The 18,698-nt window shown below is 49.7% G+C and overlaps 1 protein-coding gene across 1 annotated transcript in view; it reads left to right on the top strand.

The window, feature by feature from the left end:
- The window catches only part of REXO1 (RNA exonuclease 1 homolog), a 50,642-nt gene that overhangs the window by 26,858 nt on the left and 5,086 nt on the right, over positions 1–18,698 (top strand). Inside the window, exons 5-14 of the mRNA XM_066566312.1 lie at positions 605–768; positions 2,856–2,993; positions 5,421–5,544; positions 6,616–6,729; positions 9,322–9,459; positions 11,444–11,557; positions 12,798–12,871; positions 16,323–16,433; positions 16,757–16,872; positions 17,020–17,158. Of these exons, the coding sequence (XP_066422409.1) occupies positions 605–768; positions 2,856–2,993; positions 5,421–5,544; positions 6,616–6,729; positions 9,322–9,459; positions 11,444–11,557; positions 12,798–12,871; positions 16,323–16,433; positions 16,757–16,872; positions 17,020–17,158 (1,232 nt within the window). The remainder of the gene's footprint in view (positions 1–604; positions 769–2,855; positions 2,994–5,420; positions 5,545–6,615; positions 6,730–9,321; positions 9,460–11,443; positions 11,558–12,797; positions 12,872–16,322; positions 16,434–16,756; positions 16,873–17,019; positions 17,159–18,698) is intronic.

Below are 18,698 nucleotides of genomic sequence, written 5' to 3'. Positions count from 1 at the left end.
ACCCTGTTTATATTTCTCCTGAGCACGTGTGAAACTGTCAGGGGATGTGTAGGACTGGCCATGACTTGAATCTCTGCTGGGAGTGTCCAGTGGAAGGTCTTTCCCTGAGAAATTCCACCCTGCTGTGAAAAGCAGCAGGTCAGACGTGTCCAGCCTGATCTGTCTCACCCAACCTCCCTCGCTTCAGCCTCTCCTTTTTCTGTTTCTTCCTTGGATTGTGTTTGCTCTTCATTCCCTCTTCCATTGGAGCCTGGAGGGGGCAGGAGCAGGAGGGAAGTGCTAATGAAGGCTCCTTGCTGTGCCTTTGTGGTGGAAGGACTCAGAGCTGACGTGTGGGGTGTCAGTGCCTCCAGCTGACAGAGTTACCTCTTTAAACTCTGCTGACTCAGGCACCCCAAAACAAACCCAAATGAGACACGTTTCCTGGCAGATGATTTCTTCATCCTTGCCTGCAAGGTGGTAAAATTGCCCAATTTGTGTCCCTTTGGAGACCTGGATTTGAGAAAATCACAGCTTGCAGTACTGGCCTTTGATAGTGAGTTCATTCTGGCAGCCTGGAGCCCAGTGGCAGGATTTGTACCTGAGTGTTTTGTGTTCCCTGCAGGCCTTGGGAGCAGTAAGACAGCTGTTGGTGGCAGGAGTGTCACACCTTCCAATGACTCTGAAGCCTCCACCCTTCCTCTGAAGCCTTGCACCTTGGCTGGGATGGCTTCCAAGACCACCAGCACCATCGTGCCCAAAAGGGTAGCACATGTTCCCTCCTTACAGGTAAGGGGAATTTGAATTCTTTCCTGTCATTCCCCAGGGAGGGTGGAATGTTTGATCCTGCTGTTCCAAACTTAGCACTCCCTGAGAATGGTGTTTTGATTACGTTGATTGAGTGGGTTTGTTTCTTCCTGTGGTTTTCCTAGATAGCATTGTATAAAAAATTAAACACTCAAGTGGTAGGAGCTTAAAAAGGTAGAAATACTTAAATGCTGCTCTGATCTCTGTGAATATTGATCACTTGTCTCCAATTTGAGCCTTCTCTTGTGCTGACTGGCCTGAGTGTGTTTGGGTCAGGGGCTTGGAACCTCCTGTGCTCAAAAGCCAGGGGTGGATTCATGGCCTTGCCAGGCTCTGTGGGCCACACTGGTGGTTATGAATAATGTCCCTCTGTGACCTAGATAATAAAATGTGAGCACTGAACTTCATGCTGCTGGTGGTTTTTAAAGAAAAGGCTATTTTGTCTTTGTTAGTTGCTTTTGTTTTGTTTCTCTTTACCCCCTGGGATCTCTGCCCAGCCTTTGGGTGCCTTTGTTATGAGTTCCTAAGCAAAGTGACAGGACACAGGGAATGGCTTCCACTGCCAGAGAGCAGGGTTAGATGGGATCTTGGAAAGGAATTTGTGGCTGTGAGGGTGGGCAGGCCCTGGCACAGGGTGCCCAGAGCAGCTGGGGCTGCCCCTGCATCCCTGGCAGTGCCCAAGGCCAGGCTGGACAGGGCTGGGAGCAGCTGGGACAGTGGGAGGTGTCCCTGCCATGGCAGGAGTGGAATGGGATGATTTTTAAAGCCCCTTCCCACCCAAACCATTCTGGGATTCTGTTAAGTCCCTCCTTTCCTGGTACTTGCTAAGACAACTGAGAGCAGAATTCCCCCTGGAGCAGCCTGGGATGGCATAAGGAGCTGTGTGCTGGAGTGCATGGCAGAACTGGTTAGTGCCACGACTTGGTTAAAGATCCCTTTTTTGATGATGGTTTGTGTCAAGATCTGTCATAACTTGCTCTGATTATTTCTAGAAGAGTGAAAAGTAATTTTTTTCCTTTCCCACCCAAACTGCCACCATAGTAACGTCGAACTTGAAGCTGATTAAAAATAAGAGAAATAAGTGAAAGGATAAAATATTTAGCAGAGTTAGAGAGGTGCTTAAGGGTATAATATTAGAGGTTGAGAATTTATATATTTAATGTAAATTTAATGATGCCCTGTTCAAATCCCTTTGAACAGGGCATCAAGGTGAGAGTCTCCTGGGGAAAATGAGCACTTCTCCCATTGGGATAGGACCAGTTGCTCCCCTTGGAACAAGCTCACAGCTTCCACAGAGTTGTTGTTATTCCAGATTGCAGCAGATGGCTTGGTTTATGGATATCTCTTGGGTGGGATGGAGGACAACTGACAAAACAATTGGGTGTTTTAGAGATGAATGAACATTTTCCTCTCTGAAAAAGAGACAAGTGTGCTGTGATGTGGGGCATAAACTGGTGTGAAATGGAAAGCTGCAGTGGTGGCTCACAGCTCAGCCCAACATGCAGCTTTTGAAGAACATGCCATTAAATTGAAGGGGGCAAATCCTTTTAGGAACCTCATGATTGACATGAAAAATGGAAGAAAACCCCCAATGCAGTCAATTTACAGGAATGCCCCAGGAAGTGGGGGTGGGATCAGTTACAGCCTGGCAGGAGGGGCCTCCTGTTCTCTCTTCAGAGCCAGAGCACCAAACCTGTGTGTGGTGCCCATCACTGGTGGTGTGTGTTCATGGCTCCAGTGGTGCTTGGTGCCATCCTAACCTTGGCCCTCTCAGTGGAAATGTCAGCATGCCCTGCTCTGGAATGCTGGGTGTGACTAATGGCCCTGGAGTCCCTGGCTCCTGGCTGACCTCAGAGTGAAATACAGCTGTTTTCTGAAGGACTTAGAGCACTGAAGGTGGTGAAGCCTCAAGTGGTATTTTTAGTACCAAAAGTGCTGCGTGTTAAGTTTGGCTTTGGGCAGATTTTCAAAAAGGAAGTCATCCCATGATTAATAACAGGAAGTGGGAGAGCCTCAGAGCAACCTCCTGGAGCCTGACCAGCCTCTTTCTCTCTCTGTCTCACCTCCAGAGCACCACTTTACAGAGGCCTGTTATTCCCACAGAGTTTGGTGCTAAAGTCCCAACCAACATTCGTCAGAGGTATCTCAATCTCTTCATTGATGAGTGCCTGAAGTTCTGCTCCTCCTCCCAGGAAGCCTTCGACAAGGTCTGTACACATCCCTGCTTCTCAGGAATAATGTTTGCAGCAGGGAATGACATCCTCTGCCTTGGCCAAAACCTTCTAAAATGGTAGCAAATCCAGAAAACTGAATTGTATTTATGCTTGCAGAAACTTGGGGGTGTGAGCTTGATGATCTTAAGGTCCCTTCCAAGCCAGACCATTCCCTGATTCCCTGAAGATTCCCCTATGCACAACTGAGGAAAATGGCATTAAATATCACCAGAATGGGCAACAGCAAGTGTCATTCCAGTGGGGTCTTCCAGTAGGAAATCCCATCTTTCCCTTCATTTGCAAATCTTGCCTGAGCCCTTTAATAACCCCAGGAGAGGATGCAGAGGAATGTGCATTGTGGTCAAAGAGCTTCTGCTCTGGTGCAGCCAAAAACACCTCCTGGAATCAAAGTGTTGAGCACAGGGAAGTGTTTGGGATAGACGTGTTTGGTTGGGAATTGGGTCCTTGCTGCTTCTGAAGGCTGTTAAGGAGACTTTAAGGAACTTTCTAGCAGTAGGGACAGTATGGTTGGATTTCCAGAAGAGAGTAATACATTTTCTTGGAAAAGCTTGGCTGTTATTTGGGTAAATGTGGGACATTGTGTGGTGTGTTCCAAAACAAAGCAGACACCACAAGGATTTCTTTTGTGGGATTCCACCTTCCCAAGGAGCCACCATTTGCCAAACCTCCTTTTCTTACCAGTTAAGATCTTGCACTGCCCCAAAGTGGGGAAAGCAGCCTTGCCCAGGCAGTTCCAAGAACAAGAATCAAGAATTACTTGATGAAAACGTGGCAAACTTAGATATTCTTGGGAACAAGAGCAGCTCTGGAAAACTTAAGCCAAGGTGGCAGCAGACTTTATACTGGGGGAAAGACAAAGGATGATATCAGTTTAAAATATGTTAAAGTTTCAATTTTTTTTTTTTTTTTGCTAAGTAGGAAAGTTTTATTAATCTCTTCAGGAAAGTTTCTCATGAAAGTACTTTTTCTAGCACTTTGCTTAAAATGAAATACTTTTTTTTCTCTTATTTATGTGAGCAAGTACATATTGGTGCCATATTCTGCTTTATTACTCAATTCCTTGTCAGGCAATTTTTTTTCTTTGTGGTCCTACTGATGCCTTGTGAAGGCTGAGCTAGAACAGAGACTGGACAGAGCTAAAGAATAAAGCAGGGATTTATTAGGAGGCCACAATGGATCCACCTTGGGCAGCACAAGAGCCCAGCCAGGGCTGCACCCAAGATGAACCAAAATGGTCCCAAAATGCACAACTGATCACAGGGTCCCTCACTTTGATCAGTTCTGCTCCATTTGCATATTGGAGTTCATTGTCCAATTCCAGCCCCACCCCATCCAGTCCCATCCTTGTTTTTCTCTCTCCAGACCGCGTTGTTTGTGCTCTTGGGGCTGAGATTTGGATCATTTGTCCTTGGTCCCCAGCTGGAGCAGGAATTGTTTTGTCTCCCTGCTCTGTGCACAGAGCTCACCATGCCATAATGTGAAACCCAGACCCACAGACTGAAGCAGCACAGAATCTGAAAAACAGAAAAGCTCAAACCTGAGGCATCACTACTTGGAGTCTGTATTTAAGAGCCAAACATTTCTTTTCTCCAAAAGCCATGGAAATGTGGCTGCCCCATCCCTGAGAGTGTTCAAGGCTAGGTTGGATGGGGCTTGGAACAACCTGGGATAGTGGAAGGTGGAAAAAACTGATCTTTGAGGTTCCTCCCTGACAGAACCCAGGACATTCCTCTGACTGCCCTGGAGGACTTGAGGCCCTGGCAAGGGGCTCAGAGACCTTGGCACAGAGTCAAAAACACCTGTGCCTTTGATTTTAGTCCATGGAAACAATTCCCAACTTTGTGTGAAGAGTTACAAGCCACAGGGGTTTGAGTAGAATGATAGTGAATTTACCACAGGGTGGAAAAGTAGAATTTTGGAGTTTTTAGAATGGGGGTTCAAGAGGCAAGATAGAGGAATCTGGGCATGTTCTTTCTCCTTCTTCTTCTTGTCCTCCATCTTCTGCTGTGATGGTGGCACTTTTGGGTTGGTTTAGAGTACAGACAGACTGTCTAACATAGGTGATAGGTATTGGAAAATTATTGTAAATAAAGTACAGGTAGTGTTTAGTATAAAAAGATAACACCATCTGAGGGTGGTCAGTGTGCCTCAACCTGACCTGCCAGACAGATCTCAGCAGGTCAAACAGACAATGATTAGATAAGAGCAAATAAACAACCTTGAGAACCAGAGCCAAGGAATTCTGCCTTCTTCTTCCATCTTGGGGTTTGGAAACAGAGACTTTCCAACACCTCAGGGTCATCTCAACACCAGAGACCTCATCACCTCCTATCCCAAACCGTTCTGGGGTTCTGTGAGCAGTGGAAAGGAGTGTGTGGTGATGGTTTGTGCTGTTCCCAGGCCCTGGCAGAGGAGAAGGTGGCCTACGAGCGCAGCACCAGCCGCAACATCTACCTGAACGTGGCTGTGAACACCCTGAAGAAGCTCCGCAGCCTCGTGCCCAACTCCCCAGCCAGCACCAACAGTAGGTACCTTGCAGCTGAGCAGCTGGAGCCCTGCTGGGATTACAAACCACACAGAGAAACTTGTTTCAAAAGCCAGAACCCATTTCTCAGCAGCATTATGCTGAAAGGCAAACAGCTCCAGTTTAGCTTTTTATAGCCTGGCAAGCCTTAATGGGCCTTCAAGAGGCAGGTCCTGCAATGCTTTGTTGGCTTTCTCAGCTTAAATGGAGATAATGCCACATGGGTGGTTTTTTTTTTAGCACAAGTTCTTTCAAATGAAAAGCCCTGCTAATGGAGTAACTTTCACATGATGCCTTCAAAGTGATAGACTCGTCCATCACCACAGAAATCTGTTACACACATTAAGCTTCAAGAGAGAAACGAAGAGGGTTAAGACATTTCATTATTGGCCCTCCAGAGGGTACATTAAACAATCAATTTGTGCTGTTCTTGTGATTTTTTTTTTCCTTTGGTCTCTTCCCTTCTCTCCTCTCTGTCTTCATTACGTTCCTGGCCATTAGGCAGAGCAGCTGAACTTGGAGGCTGGCCTTTAGGAGAGGGCTGCCAGTTAATGATTAGTAAAAAGCCCCTCTCTGCCATTGTCTGATGTGTTGAGCATATTCTAGAGCTCTGAAGCTCCTTTCTGAAAGAAGCTGAAGGATCCTACGTGGGAGGTTGGTCTGCAGGGCCCCAGAATCAAAGCTGCTTCCTGGGGGTGGGTGATGCCCTCACACAGCACATGAAGGGGTCAAGTTGTTTCTGTGCTGACTCCTCTCTTCTGGTCAGTCAGAGGCCTTGCTGTGCAGAGTGAGCAGGGAGAGCTACAAGTTTCTAACAAAACTGGAAAAGTGTTTTTGCTGCCCTTAAAATTGCTGTGGGCTGACAGTGTGAACAGAATACTCTCTGTGGTGCTGGGATGGAAATGCTGGGCCAGCATGTGGCACAAAAAATCCATTTCTGGAGCAAAACAAGAGTTAAAGAGAATAAACACAATCCTCCTCTTGCCCATGTGTAGCGTCCCAAACTGGGACTGAAGTCACCCACTGGGTACCTGATCTCTGTCCCCCTGTGCTGCTCCCCTCTCCTTGCAGAGACAAGTAACAAGAAGGTGGTGTCCCACGAGGCTGTGCTGGGAGGAAAGCTTGCTGCCAAGACCAGCTTCACTCTGAACCGCTCAGGGAGCCTGAGAGCTGAGGATCTGACAGGTCAGAGCCTGTTCCTGCTGGGCTGTCACTGCTGAGGGGGGAGCTGAGGTGTGACACTGACTGGGGGGTGCAGGACCAGGCTGCTGCATTCACCTCGAGTTGTGGGGGCACTCTGGGCACCACAAGATCAGAAAGATCAAAAGCTGTTGGAGAGTGCCCAAAGGAGGGACTTGGAGCTGGGGAAGGGGCTGAGGAAAAAAGAAATGCAGCAGCAAATCCCAAAGCCAAACAGGACCCAGATGTCCTGGAAATCAGCAGACATGCAGAGAACCAGACCAAGGTGCCCAAGCTGAGCTCTTCTAAGGCAGGAGCATCCCTTGGGATGTGCTCAGCAACTGTTCCAGGCATCACAGCAGATCTGGCTCATCTCAGAGCACTGCAGAAAGGGCCCTGGGGGTCCTGGTCAGTGGCAAGTTGGATCTGAGTCACTGCTGGGCCCTGGCAGCCCCAAGGGCCACCCTGTGCTGGGGGCACCAGGCCCAGGGAGGGATTGTCCCACTCTGCTCTGCCCTGGGGCAGCCTCACCTCCAGTGCTGGGGGCACTTTGGGCACGACGAGATCAGAAGGAGCCAAAGCTGTTGGAGAGTGGCCAAAGGAGGGACACGGAGCTGGGGAAGGGCTGAGGAGCAGCTGAGGGCACTTGGCTGGTTCAGCTGGAGCCCAGGAGACTGAGGGGAGGCTCCTGGGGGCTGCAGCTCCTGCCCAGGGCAGGCACAGGGGCAGGGGCTGAGCTCTGCTCTGGGACAGGGACAGGAGCCCAGCAAGGGCTGGAGCTGGGCCAGGCCTTGGCATGGAGCTCAGGGCAAGGTTCTGCCCCCCGAGGCTGCTGGGCACTGCCCAGGCTCCCCAGGGAATGGTGCCAAGGCTGCCACAGCTCCAGGAGCTCCCAGGGCTGCTCAGGGTGGGGTTCTTGGGGTGGCTGTGCAGGGATGGAGCTGGGATCAATGATCCCTGAGGGTCCCTTCCCACTGAGAACATTCCAGGATTCCTTGGTTTGTCCAGTCTCTGGGCCTGTGTGAAGCTGGTTGTGGTGGCAGTGCAGGGCACTGGGGCTGTGTGTGTCACTCCTGGTGTCACCTGAACTCTCAGTGGCTGCTGCTGCCCAGGGTGACAGAGCTGGACAGGCTCTGAGCAGCCTGGTCTGGTGGAAGGTGCAACAAGATGGTCTCTAAGGTCTCTCCCAGCCCAAACCTGCACTCTCAGGGGTGCTCAGGGTGGGGCTCTTGGGGTGGCTGTGCAGGAACAGGCGCTGGGATCAATGATCCCTGTGGGTCCCTTCCCACTCAGGATTATATGACCTGAAGTACTGGGATTTCTCTGTCCTCTGGCTGCATCACAGAGCTGCAGAGTCCCCTGGGGGATGGTGACACCACTGACCAGTGCCCTCCTTCCGTCCTCACTGGGGCTCTGAGGTCACAGCTGCAGCCTGGCTGGCTTTGATGGAGCATCAATAACCACTCAGAGCTGCCTCTTGTGCTTTGGGCATTATTTTACTTCAACTTTCTTGCCCTGAAGCAGTTCTTTACAATGTGCCTGTCAGATTAAAAGGCAAACTTAAAAATCTCCATTTCTGCAGGGCTCAGTTTCACCAATGTCACGGGAAGGTCGTATCGTAGCCAAAGGGTTGTGCCACGAGCATTTTTCATGTGGGCTCAAATCAGTTATGGGTATTTTGGTTGCCAAGAGATGTAGGCAAATTGTGGAGGAGATCAGAGGAGAGCCAGGGAGGCCATGGAGCAGAAGGAATTGACATTGAGAAAGCTTAAAAGGGCCAATATAGCTCAGCTAAGCAACATCAAAGGGCACCCAGGAATATTGGAAGGGTTTAATGCAGCAGCCAAAGGAGATATTGAGCAGAGTGCAAGGAGTTATAATTATTCTGTGAAATGAAACAAGCAGCCTGAAATCAGTAGCAGGAAGAAACTTCTGATAATGAAGTTTTTAGGGAGCTGTGGGTGGCCTTTGAGGGGTATTTGAGGGCTGTGTTACCAATTATCAGCTGTTGCATTTAAACATTAGAATTGGAGAAGTCTCTCACATTTAGTGACAGGACAAGGGGGAATGGCTCCCACTGCCAGAAGGCAGGGCTGGATGGGATCTTGGCCATCAGGAATTGTTCCCTGGCAGGGTGGGCAGGCCCTGGCACAGGGTGCCCAGAGCAGCTGGGGCTGCCCCTGCATCCCTGGCAGTGCCCAAGGCCAGGCTGGACAGGGCTGGGAGCAGCCTGGGACAGTGGGAGGTGTCCCTGCCATGGCAGGGGTGGGATGGGATGATCTCCAAGGTCCCTTCCACCCAAATTGGGTTGGTTCTATCAGTAACAGCAAGGCTGAAGATGGGCCTTGTGGAGGAATTCTGTTCCAGCTGTGCTTTCCAGACTTAATGCTCCTTCTTCAAGGAGTTTACAAATCAACTTGTACAATAATGGCCAGATTTTAAAAATGACCACCCAACACCTATTCCCCTGTCCACCCTGAGTTGAGTCAAGTTCAGAATAGTGGGGGAAGTTCAGTTTATCAAGGCAGGAGACTTTGTAAAGGCAGAAACACAGGCAGTGCTTCGGTGCTGAGAGCTGAGCCCTGTGTTTGTGTGCAGGAGCTGCCCTGTACCGGCGCCTCAAGGAGTACCTGATGACTGAGGAGCAGCTCAAGGAGAATGGCTACCCAATGCCTCACCCTGAGAAGGCTGGACGGGCTGTGCTCTTCACTGCAGAGGAGAAGAAAGTCACTGACTGTAAGCTCTGCTGCCTCTTTCCTTCTGCAGGGTCTGCTGGGCACGGCAGGAGCTGCCCCTTGGTCCTGTTGGGATGGGGAGTGTGGCTGCAGAACTCTGCTGCTCTGGAGAGTTTCTTCAGCTTTCACATCCTGAGAATGCTGGTGTTGACCCAGAGTTTATAGTCTGTGAGGCTGAGGGAGGTTTCTAATTTGTAATTTCCAGGTAACAAGTGACAGGATGAAAGGAAACAGCTTCAAGTCGCACCAGAGGAGGTTTAGATTGGATATAAGGGAAAATTTTTGTGTGGAAAAGGTTGTGAAGCATTGAACAAGCTGCCCAGGGCAGTGGTGGAGTCATCACCCTGTAAATGTTGAACAAATGTGTGGATGTGGCACCTGGGGACGTGGTTTAGTGGTGACCACGGTGGTGGTGCTGATGGTTGGATTTGATCTTAAAGGTCTTTTCCACCCTCAGCAATTCCAGGATTCTGTGCTGCCAAAGAACAGCAATGGAACAGGTTGGAAAGAGGCTCCTGTTCTGCACATGGTGGCCCTCCCCTCTCCCAGGGGAAGGATTTTTTTCTGTCTCTGTCTGTGTGAGCTGCTGTTATGGTGGGATAAGGACTGACACAGGGCCAGGCTGGTTTTGCACTGGGTCCCGCTCTGCTGCTCTGGATTGCAGAGTTTGCAGAGTTTTCCATTTGATCTCGTGGCACTTCTGGGCCAAATAGTTCCCCAGAGCCCTTTGTGCAGCTGGACAAAATGATCATAAAATCACAAAATAGTTTGGATTGGAAGGGACTTCAAAGCCCATCTCATTCCACTCCCCGAACACCTTCCACCAGACTGGGTTGCTCCAACCCAATCCAGCCTGGCCTTGAACCCACAGGTTGGGTCAACCCACAGGATGGGGTCTTCCTCTGAATTTTCTGAACTCATGGCAAGATTTCTGCTGCTCAGCCCCTGCCTAAAGCAGGCTGTGCTGCAGCAGGGATAAAATCCAGACTGGTGATTTCTGTTGAGGTGCTTTGCCACGCACCCCTGAGCATCTGTGTGGAGAGACCTCACTAAAGTGTGTTAAGTGCTCATCCATGTTAACACCTTGTGCCTACATTTGTCCTGTGGTTGCTGAAGCAACCTGGGCAAAAGCTCTCTTGCATTAACACTGTCAAGTGCTGTATTTGTGAGAGCCCTTTTTTCCCAGGAACCAGCCAGCTTCTTTATATGAACCTGAGCTCATGTTCCTGCTTTTGTTCCTGTAGTTTCCTGCAGATGTTGCAGGATTTTTGAATTTCTCCTTGTTTAACTAAAGCTGCCACTGTGACCAGTTGGGCAGAGCTGGCAATGTGCTAACAGCTTTAATGCTCACCCCAAAATGGAATTTTGGTGGAACTGTGGAATTGCATGGAGATCAGAAGAATCATAGCTCCTTCCCAGTGGCTTTTTGCATGTCCCTTCCCCAAATTTTGGGCAGTAAAAGCAGAGGTGGTAGGAGGGAGCAGTTGCAGACTGCCAGGCCCTGCCCTAAGTGCTCCTTCATCCAGCTGCTGGAAAATCCTGACAGAAAAGCTGTGCCCTAGAAGGGCTAAAATGTCATTTGGAAGTGACAAGGCACAGATCCCCTGGAAACCAGGCTTCATTAGCTCTGGTGTCCAAAGAATGACTTATTTATCCTGTTCCTTAAAATAACTGTGTTAGACTCCAACGTAATTTGCTGTGCGTGGAGAAACAATGCAGCAAACCTTGACGGAACTGAGGGCAGCTTATGTGGACCAGCAAAACCACTGGAGAGTCTTTGTGTTTGCCTCTGGGAAGTGTTTGGAGGGGGGGATTGCTGTGCCTTTATAGGAGTTTGCAACAACATTTGGAATCTTTTATAACAGAAAACATCATTTAACAGCGTTTGGGGCTGAGTGATGGTGATTTACTTGGCTTTGGCCAGGTGAGGGGGTAGGAAAGGCTGCTTGCAGTGACCTGGCTGTTGTTTGTCTCCTGTCCCCAAGCCTCGTGCAGGATCTGCTGTCGCTGTGGCACCGAGTACATGGTGTCAGCCTCGGGGAGCTGCATCCGCAGGGAGGAGTGCGTCCATCACTGGGGGCGCCTGCGCAAGCAGAGAGGTACAGCCAGCCCTGCCAGGCACTGCTGCATCGATGGAAAATCCCTTTGCCACCACTGCTTCTCCTGAGAAGCTTCAGCTTCCCCATGTTTTGCTCCTCTGGAATGTGATTTGGAGAATTGTTTACCCAGCATGTGAATTGGTTTTAATTAATGGCCAATCACAGCCAGTTGGGTCAGGCTCTCTGAGTCTGTCACGGGTTTTTTATTATCATTCTTTGCTCGCCTTCTGATGTCTCCTTCTTCTTTCTTTAGTGTAGTTTTACTGTATAATTATAATATAATAAATATAATATAATATAACATAATTAATATAATATAGATAATATAACATAACATAACATAACATAACATAATATAATATAATATAATATAATATAATATAATATAATATAATATAATATAATATAATATAATATAATATAATATAATATAACATAATAAATATAATATAATAAATATAATATAATAAATATATTATATTATATTGTATTATATTATATTATATTATATTATATTATATTATATTATATTATATTATATTATATTATATTATATTATATTATATTATATTATATTATATTATAATCAGCCTTCTAAGAACTTGGAGTCAATTCTCACCTCATCCTGGGACCCACAACAACACTGCAACAATTAATAACCACAGGTTGGCCCTGCTGCCTGTGCTGCAGCCCCAAACACAGGCTCTTCCTCAGCTTTGAGCTTGATTTTGGGGCTTGTCACGCTCCCAGGTGGTGGCAGTTCTGTGCCTGTCACTGCAGTGGCCTCACAAAGAGCTGCTGGGCTTGGCTGTCCTCAGAATGTGACACTGGGGCTGCAGCACGGGGGTTTCATTTTTGTCCAGAAAAGTAAAGGGAAAAGCCTTGCTGTGCTTTTTGAAAAGAATCAGCCCTTTAAAAGGCTGACTGGGAGCACTAGAGGTCTGTCACTCCCAGGAGAGTTCACTGATCTTGGCTGAATTCATTTGCAGCAAGGCACTAACCTAGTTTGAGCTCTGCTCTGGTTTTCCATCAGAGCAGCTGAGTGGCTTCTGGAGTTTGTCTGGCTGAGTACCAGAGACTTAAACTCTTTAGATTGCTGCCTGTGAATCCACAGCTATTTTTCCCCTGTGTTGGACACACTTTTGTCATGCTTATCCAGGGGATCTGCAGTGAAAGCTGAAGTTCAGATCTCTTGTTAACAAGAGTTCTCTCCTTGACCCTTCATCTCTTTCTCTTTCAGTGCCAGGTGGGTGGGAAACTCACTACAGCTGCTGCTCTGGAGCTGTGGGGTCACCAGGCTGCCAGGTTGCTAAAGTAAGTGATGGAACAACACCTCTTCATTCTCAGTGACATTTGTGCTCTGCTCACACTGACAGTGGCTGGGAAATCCTTGCTTAAGCCTTTACAAGAACAGTGGCTTCCCTTAAGGGGATAAAACAAGTGCAACTTAATTTTTTTTTGCTCTGCAGTGGTGGGAAAATCCAGTATCTGACACTCAGCTGTCTGCAGTGAGCTGGGTTCATTTATCCTGAGCTGCCCAGCTCATCTGCTTGAGGGACATAGGAAAGCTCATGTTCTTCAGTGAATCACAGAAGAAATGAGAAAGAAGGGATTTCCTTTTAAGGAGCAGTCTCAGAGCCTTGGCAACAGTGCCAAACCCTTTTCCCATCTTTTCCTTTCCAGATTCCCATGCTAAGGTAACTTTATCCTGGTGGACAGATCTTTTCTGACAAGTTTTCTTGGTTGTAATGAGGGGAGGACCCTTCCCAATGAGCCTGTTGTAACTCCAAAATATCACAAAACTTCTTTTGAGGGAGCCCAGCACTAGAAAAAGGAATGAAGAAACTTCTCAGTTGTGGAGTTTGATGGAGCAGAGCACTGTCTGGGTACCTTTGTACCTTTTTTCTTTCCCTTAGGCAGCAGAAGAGTTGCTGTGCCACCCCAGCATCCCCAGTCTGTCCTGTGCCTTTCTCTCAGGTCTCTGGGCATGTTCCTTGTCATTGTTTTAGTGGCATTTTTATATTTGGCAGCTGCCACACAAGGGAGAACAAAAAGCTAGAGGTAGAAGGTGATTCTGGGCAAAACTCAAGGTTTGTTAGAATTTATTTGTTTACACCATTAAAGCCTGTCCTGCACAGTTGGATTGGATGGGATCAGGTTATTACTTTTCTTTTTTTTCCACATGAATTTAAGATTTTTTTTAAAAATCAGCTGCTCTGGGCACCCTGTGCCAGGGCCTGCCCACCCTGCCAGGGAACAATTCCTGATTTCCAGGATCCCATCCAGCCCTGCCCTCTGGCAGTGGGAGCCATTCCCTGGCTCCTGTCCCTCCATCCCAGTATAAAAAGTCTCTCTCCCTTCTTTTCACAAGCCCCCAGTTTTCACAGCACCCCTTGGTAGCTTCAGGGTTGAATCCACAGCCTGCTCAGCATCAGAGCACACCGTGAAATTTTGGGATGTTGGGGTATTGGGGAGCACAGAATCCTTCAGTTTTGAAGAAATGCTTTGAAAGCAGAAAATCTTTGTAATGAGGCACCATTCTCAGTAACTGGAGCAGTAAGCTGCTTAGAAAACTCGTGTGTGTCCAAGCACAGGGGTGGGAAATCCTTGCTTAAGCCTTTAGCAGAACAGTGGCTTCCCTTAAGGGGATAAACCAAGTGCAACTTCAATTGTTTTGCCCTGCAGTGGTGGGAAAATCCAGAATTTGGCGCTCAGCTGTGTGAGTGAGCTGGGTTTGCTGCAGTTAGGCAGGGAGGCAGGAGGTGGCAGGAGGGAGCTGTGCTGCTCCAGGGAGCCTGCAGAGGCTGCTCTTTGTGCTTCCTGAAAAACAGGAGCAACTTCCCTGCCCTCCTCCCAGCCGAGGAGAATTGGGCATTTTCATGACAACAACTGACAGAGAAAAATACCTAATGGGATTTTTTTCACTTCACTGCTCAGTTCTGTTGTATCACACAGGGAGGGAAGGGCTGAAGCTGCAAGGGGGAAGTGTTTGGTGTCTCCTGGCTGCTGAGCTGCTCTCCCCAGTCCCTCAGCAGAGCAGTTCCATGCCATGGGTGCAGAGGGACAAGTGCAGCCCCTGGCAGCAGTGATCCATGAGGCCTTGGAGCAGTGCTGGCTGTGGAATCTGGGACAGATTGGCCTCAGTGTTGGCCCAGCTGCCTCATTAAGTTCAAATGATGCAGTTCCTGTGCTCTGGCTGTACCTGCAGTAGTGACCTGTGCAGGAAAATATGCAAATCCTGCTTTGGTTTCCTCTCTGCCCACACGTAGCAGCTTTACAAGGGCCTCAGTTCCTCCTCTCTCCAGCCTTTAATCCTGGGACAAACCAGAACAGTTTCATTCTTTGTAGGGTGAGACCTTTGGGAAGCTCTGTCCTGTGCTGGGCACTGCTGAGGTCCCACTTCAATTCCTGGGGTCAGTTTGGGCTCCTCATGACAAGAAGGACATTGAGGGGCTGGAGCATGTCCAGAGATGGGAACAGAGCTGGGGAAGGGTCTGGAGCACCAGGAGAGGCTGAGGGAGCTGGGAAGGGGCTCAGCCTGGAGCAAAGGAGGCTCAGGGGGCCCTTGTGGCTCTGCACAGCTCCTGACAGGAGGGGACAGCCCAGGGGTGTCAGGCTCTGCTCCAGGGAACAGGGACAGGAGGAGAGGGAACGGCCTCAGGCTGGGCCAGGGGAGGTTTAGGTGGGATATTGAGAAAATTTCTTCACAGAAGGGTTTGTAAAGCATTGGAAGGGGTTTCCCAGGACAGTGATAGAGTCACCAACCCTGGGAGTGCTCAGGAAGCACGTGGGTGTGGCACCTGGGGACATGGTTTAGTGGTGACCATGGTGGGGCTGCTGGGTTGACTTGATGATCCTGGGAGTCCTTTCCAGCCTTAAGGATTCAGTGATTCCTTGGTTTTGGGCATGGCAAAGGAGGCTGTACCCAGGTTGCTGTGGTTGTACACAAAGACATGGAGATTTAGGGACAGACAAAACTTCAACACAACAAAAAACCCCACTGGGGAATAAGGGAGGGAGAGCATTACCTCTGGGTGTGGTGCAGGTTGGTTTTACCTAGAACCATGTTAGCAGGCAAAAGGACTGTCCCAGCTCTGCCTTGCCCTCTGCTACCTGTTCCTGCTTCCCCTTTAAACTTCCTCCAGCTCAGATCCCCTGCTTGCCAGGAAGGTTTCAGGATAACCAGTGGGATCTGAGCTGTGGAGGAGTGTGGGAGTATCTGTGTTGCAACAGCAGCTCAGTCATGCACTGGCTAAAACCACTTGTGAAATCACTCCCTGAGTTTTCCTGCTGGATCTTGTTGACCCTGGAGCTGGGAACAATGCTTGGAAATGCCCTCCATTGCCTCACGTGCTGCTGGGCTGGGGCTGCTGTGGGTGTGGCTGCCTGGGTGTGGATGCACACATTGCTCTGGAGTCTGGGCTTAGGATCCTGCACCTGGCCTTGATTTGGCCACAGGAACCAGGAGCTGGAGTTACAGCAGAGTCAGGCCTCAGTGTGACCCTTCCTGACTAATTCTGCTCCAGATTGAGAGCTCCTTCTCCCCAGACATGTCCTGCTCCTCCATGTGCTGTCAGTACGATGCCACCAGCCCTGATGTGCCGCTGGAATCAGGGCTGCCCATGCTGTGTTTGCTGTGGTTGTGAACTTCTCAAAACTTATTCCTCATTAAGAAATTACTAAAACTCAAGTGGAGGTTTGTTGGAGTGGGCTCTTTGGCTTCTTGTTCCTATGCTCACCAGCTGTCCCTGTCTTTTCCTTTCAGCAACACGTGCACGATGGGCGCAAGGAGAGCCTGGATGGTTTTGTGAAGACTTTTGAGAAGCTGCCCACAACTGATGGCTACCCTGGGATCTATGCCTTAGACTGTGAAATGGTGGGTCCAAAGCCAAAACAAAGCTTTTTGGGGCTGCCTGAGGTGTGACACAAGTGGCTGTTTGTGTGTGTGACACAAGGGAAGCTGTTTGCTGACCCGATTCTCTCTGTTCTGAATATTGGTGCTGGAGGTGTAAATGAGCTCTTATTGATTGCTGTGTTTGGCTTGAGGGCTGTGCAGCCCTGGCAGGCTCTGACTGGCCCACGCTGGGCAGTGCTGCTGCCTGGCCTTGCTGCATTTTGGGAGCTGCAGCCCTTGGTGAGGGGCTCCACAGATCCCACACTGTTCTGGCCTGTGCCATCACTTCTGCCCTGTTCTTGCAGTGCTACACTAAGCAAGGACTGGAGCTGACAAGAGTAACTGTGATCAACTCAGAGCTGAAAGTGGTGTATGACACCTTTGTCAAGCCAGATTCCAAGGTGGTGGATTACAACACCAGGTGAGGATGGTTTTCCTTGGGACAGAGCTTTGTGCTCTCTCAGGAACTTGCTGAAACTCCCCTGACCACCACTCCCTAAGGGCTGAGGGGCTTTGAGGTATTTCTTCAAGTGAAGGACCCCCACCTGTTCCATGCTGTTCTGTGCAGGTTCTCAGGTGTGACAGAAGAGGACCTGGAGAACACGAGCATCACCCTGCGGGATGTCCAAGCCGTCCTCCTGAACATGTTCAGTGCAGACACCATTCTGATAGGGCACAGCTTGGAAAGCGACTTATTTGCACTAAAGGTAACTTGAGCTCTGCCTTCACATCTCCCTGGGGTGCTTTCCCACCCTGGGGAGTGTTGGGTGGAATTTAGGAACTGTTGATTTCCAAGGATCAGGGGGGTGGTCTCACCTCAGGTCCTGTGTGCAGTTGTGGGCACCACGATATAAAAAAGCCATGCACCCATTAGAGAGTGTCCTGAGGAGCTGTGAGGATGGGGAAGAGTCTGAGGGGCCTCATGAGGAGCAGCTGAGGGCACTTGGCTGGTTCAGCTGGAGCCCAGGAGACTGAGGGGAGGCTCCTGGGGGCTGCAGCTCCTGCCCAGGGCAGGCACAGGGGCAGGGGCTGAGCTCTGCTCTGGGACAGGGACAGGAGCCCAGCAAGGGCTGGAGCTGGGCCAGGCCTTGGCATGGAGCTCAGGGCAAGGTTCTGCCCCCCGAGGCTGCTGGGCACTGCCCAGGCTCCCCAGGGAATGGTGCCAAGGCTGCCAGAGCTCCAGGAGCTCCCAGGGCTGCTCAGGGTGGGGTTGTTGGGGGGGCTGTGCAGGGACAGGGGCTGGGATCCATGATCGCTGAGGGTCCCTTCCCACTGAGAACATTCCAGGATTCCTTGGTTTGTCCAGTCTCTGGGCCTGTGTGAAGCTGGTTGTGGTGGCAGTGCAGGGCACTGGGGCTGTGTGTGTCACTCCTGGTGTCACCTGAACTCTCAGTGGCTGCTGCTGCCCAGGGTGACAGAGCTGGACAGGGCCCTGAGCAGCCTGGTCTGGTGGAAGGTGCAACAAGATGGTCTCTAAGGTCTCTCCCAACCCAAACCATTCCATGATTCCATGACTGACCCCAAATCATTTGCCTCTCACCCCTGCCTGATCTATTCTTTGTTCTGTGCCAGCTTTTCTAGGAATTGTGCTGTTAATTTGATGAAGTTATTTTGACCTTTTACCTGTCCTGTTTCCTGCCTTGCCCTCACCAGCCTGGTGTGCCCAGGGTCCTGCCAGGGACTGTGTCCTGCCCTGAGGGGTTTGTCCTGGGTCAGCAGGAGAACATGTGGCAGGCAGGAGCCAAGTCTTTGTGCTCACATGCCAGAACTTCCCTCAGCCATTCTTTGTCCCACAGCTCTCCTGCTGAAGCCTCTGTGGCTGCCAGCTCCCAGGGCTGGGCTGGGTTGGAAGCAGGAGCTTTTAATGCCTGTAAAACACTTTACCTCTCCATGGCACCCTTTATCCCAGCTTTGGAGAGGCTTCATCATAATCAGAAAGACATTATTTCCAGTTAGATCAGCTCGAGATGACTGCCTTGGCCTCTTAGAGGCTTGATTTTCTCTTAGCACCACAGCTGCTGCCAAGAGGAGGAGCCAGAGCAATGTGGGGTGTCACAGCAGAATGGCCCAGGGCTGTGGCACCAAAGCCATATCTCACTAATGGCTGTGGCAACTTCCAAGTGCTGATGGCATTTCAAGTTTTATTTAAAGCTTTATTATCCTGTTTCCTCACTCTTCCTGATCTACATAAGTAATTACCAGTGTGTCTGGGAGGGTGCCAGGGCTGAGTGCAGTCCAGGGGAGATT

Source organism: Molothrus aeneus, chromosome 27 (genome assembly GCF_037042795.1).
Source record: "Molothrus aeneus isolate 106 chromosome 27, BPBGC_Maene_1.0, whole genome shotgun sequence".
Lineage (NCBI taxonomy): Eukaryota > Metazoa > Chordata > Aves > Passeriformes > Icteridae > Molothrus > Molothrus aeneus.
The sequence above is the reverse complement of the archived record's forward strand: the minus strand, read 5'-3'. Positions and strand labels throughout refer to the sequence as shown.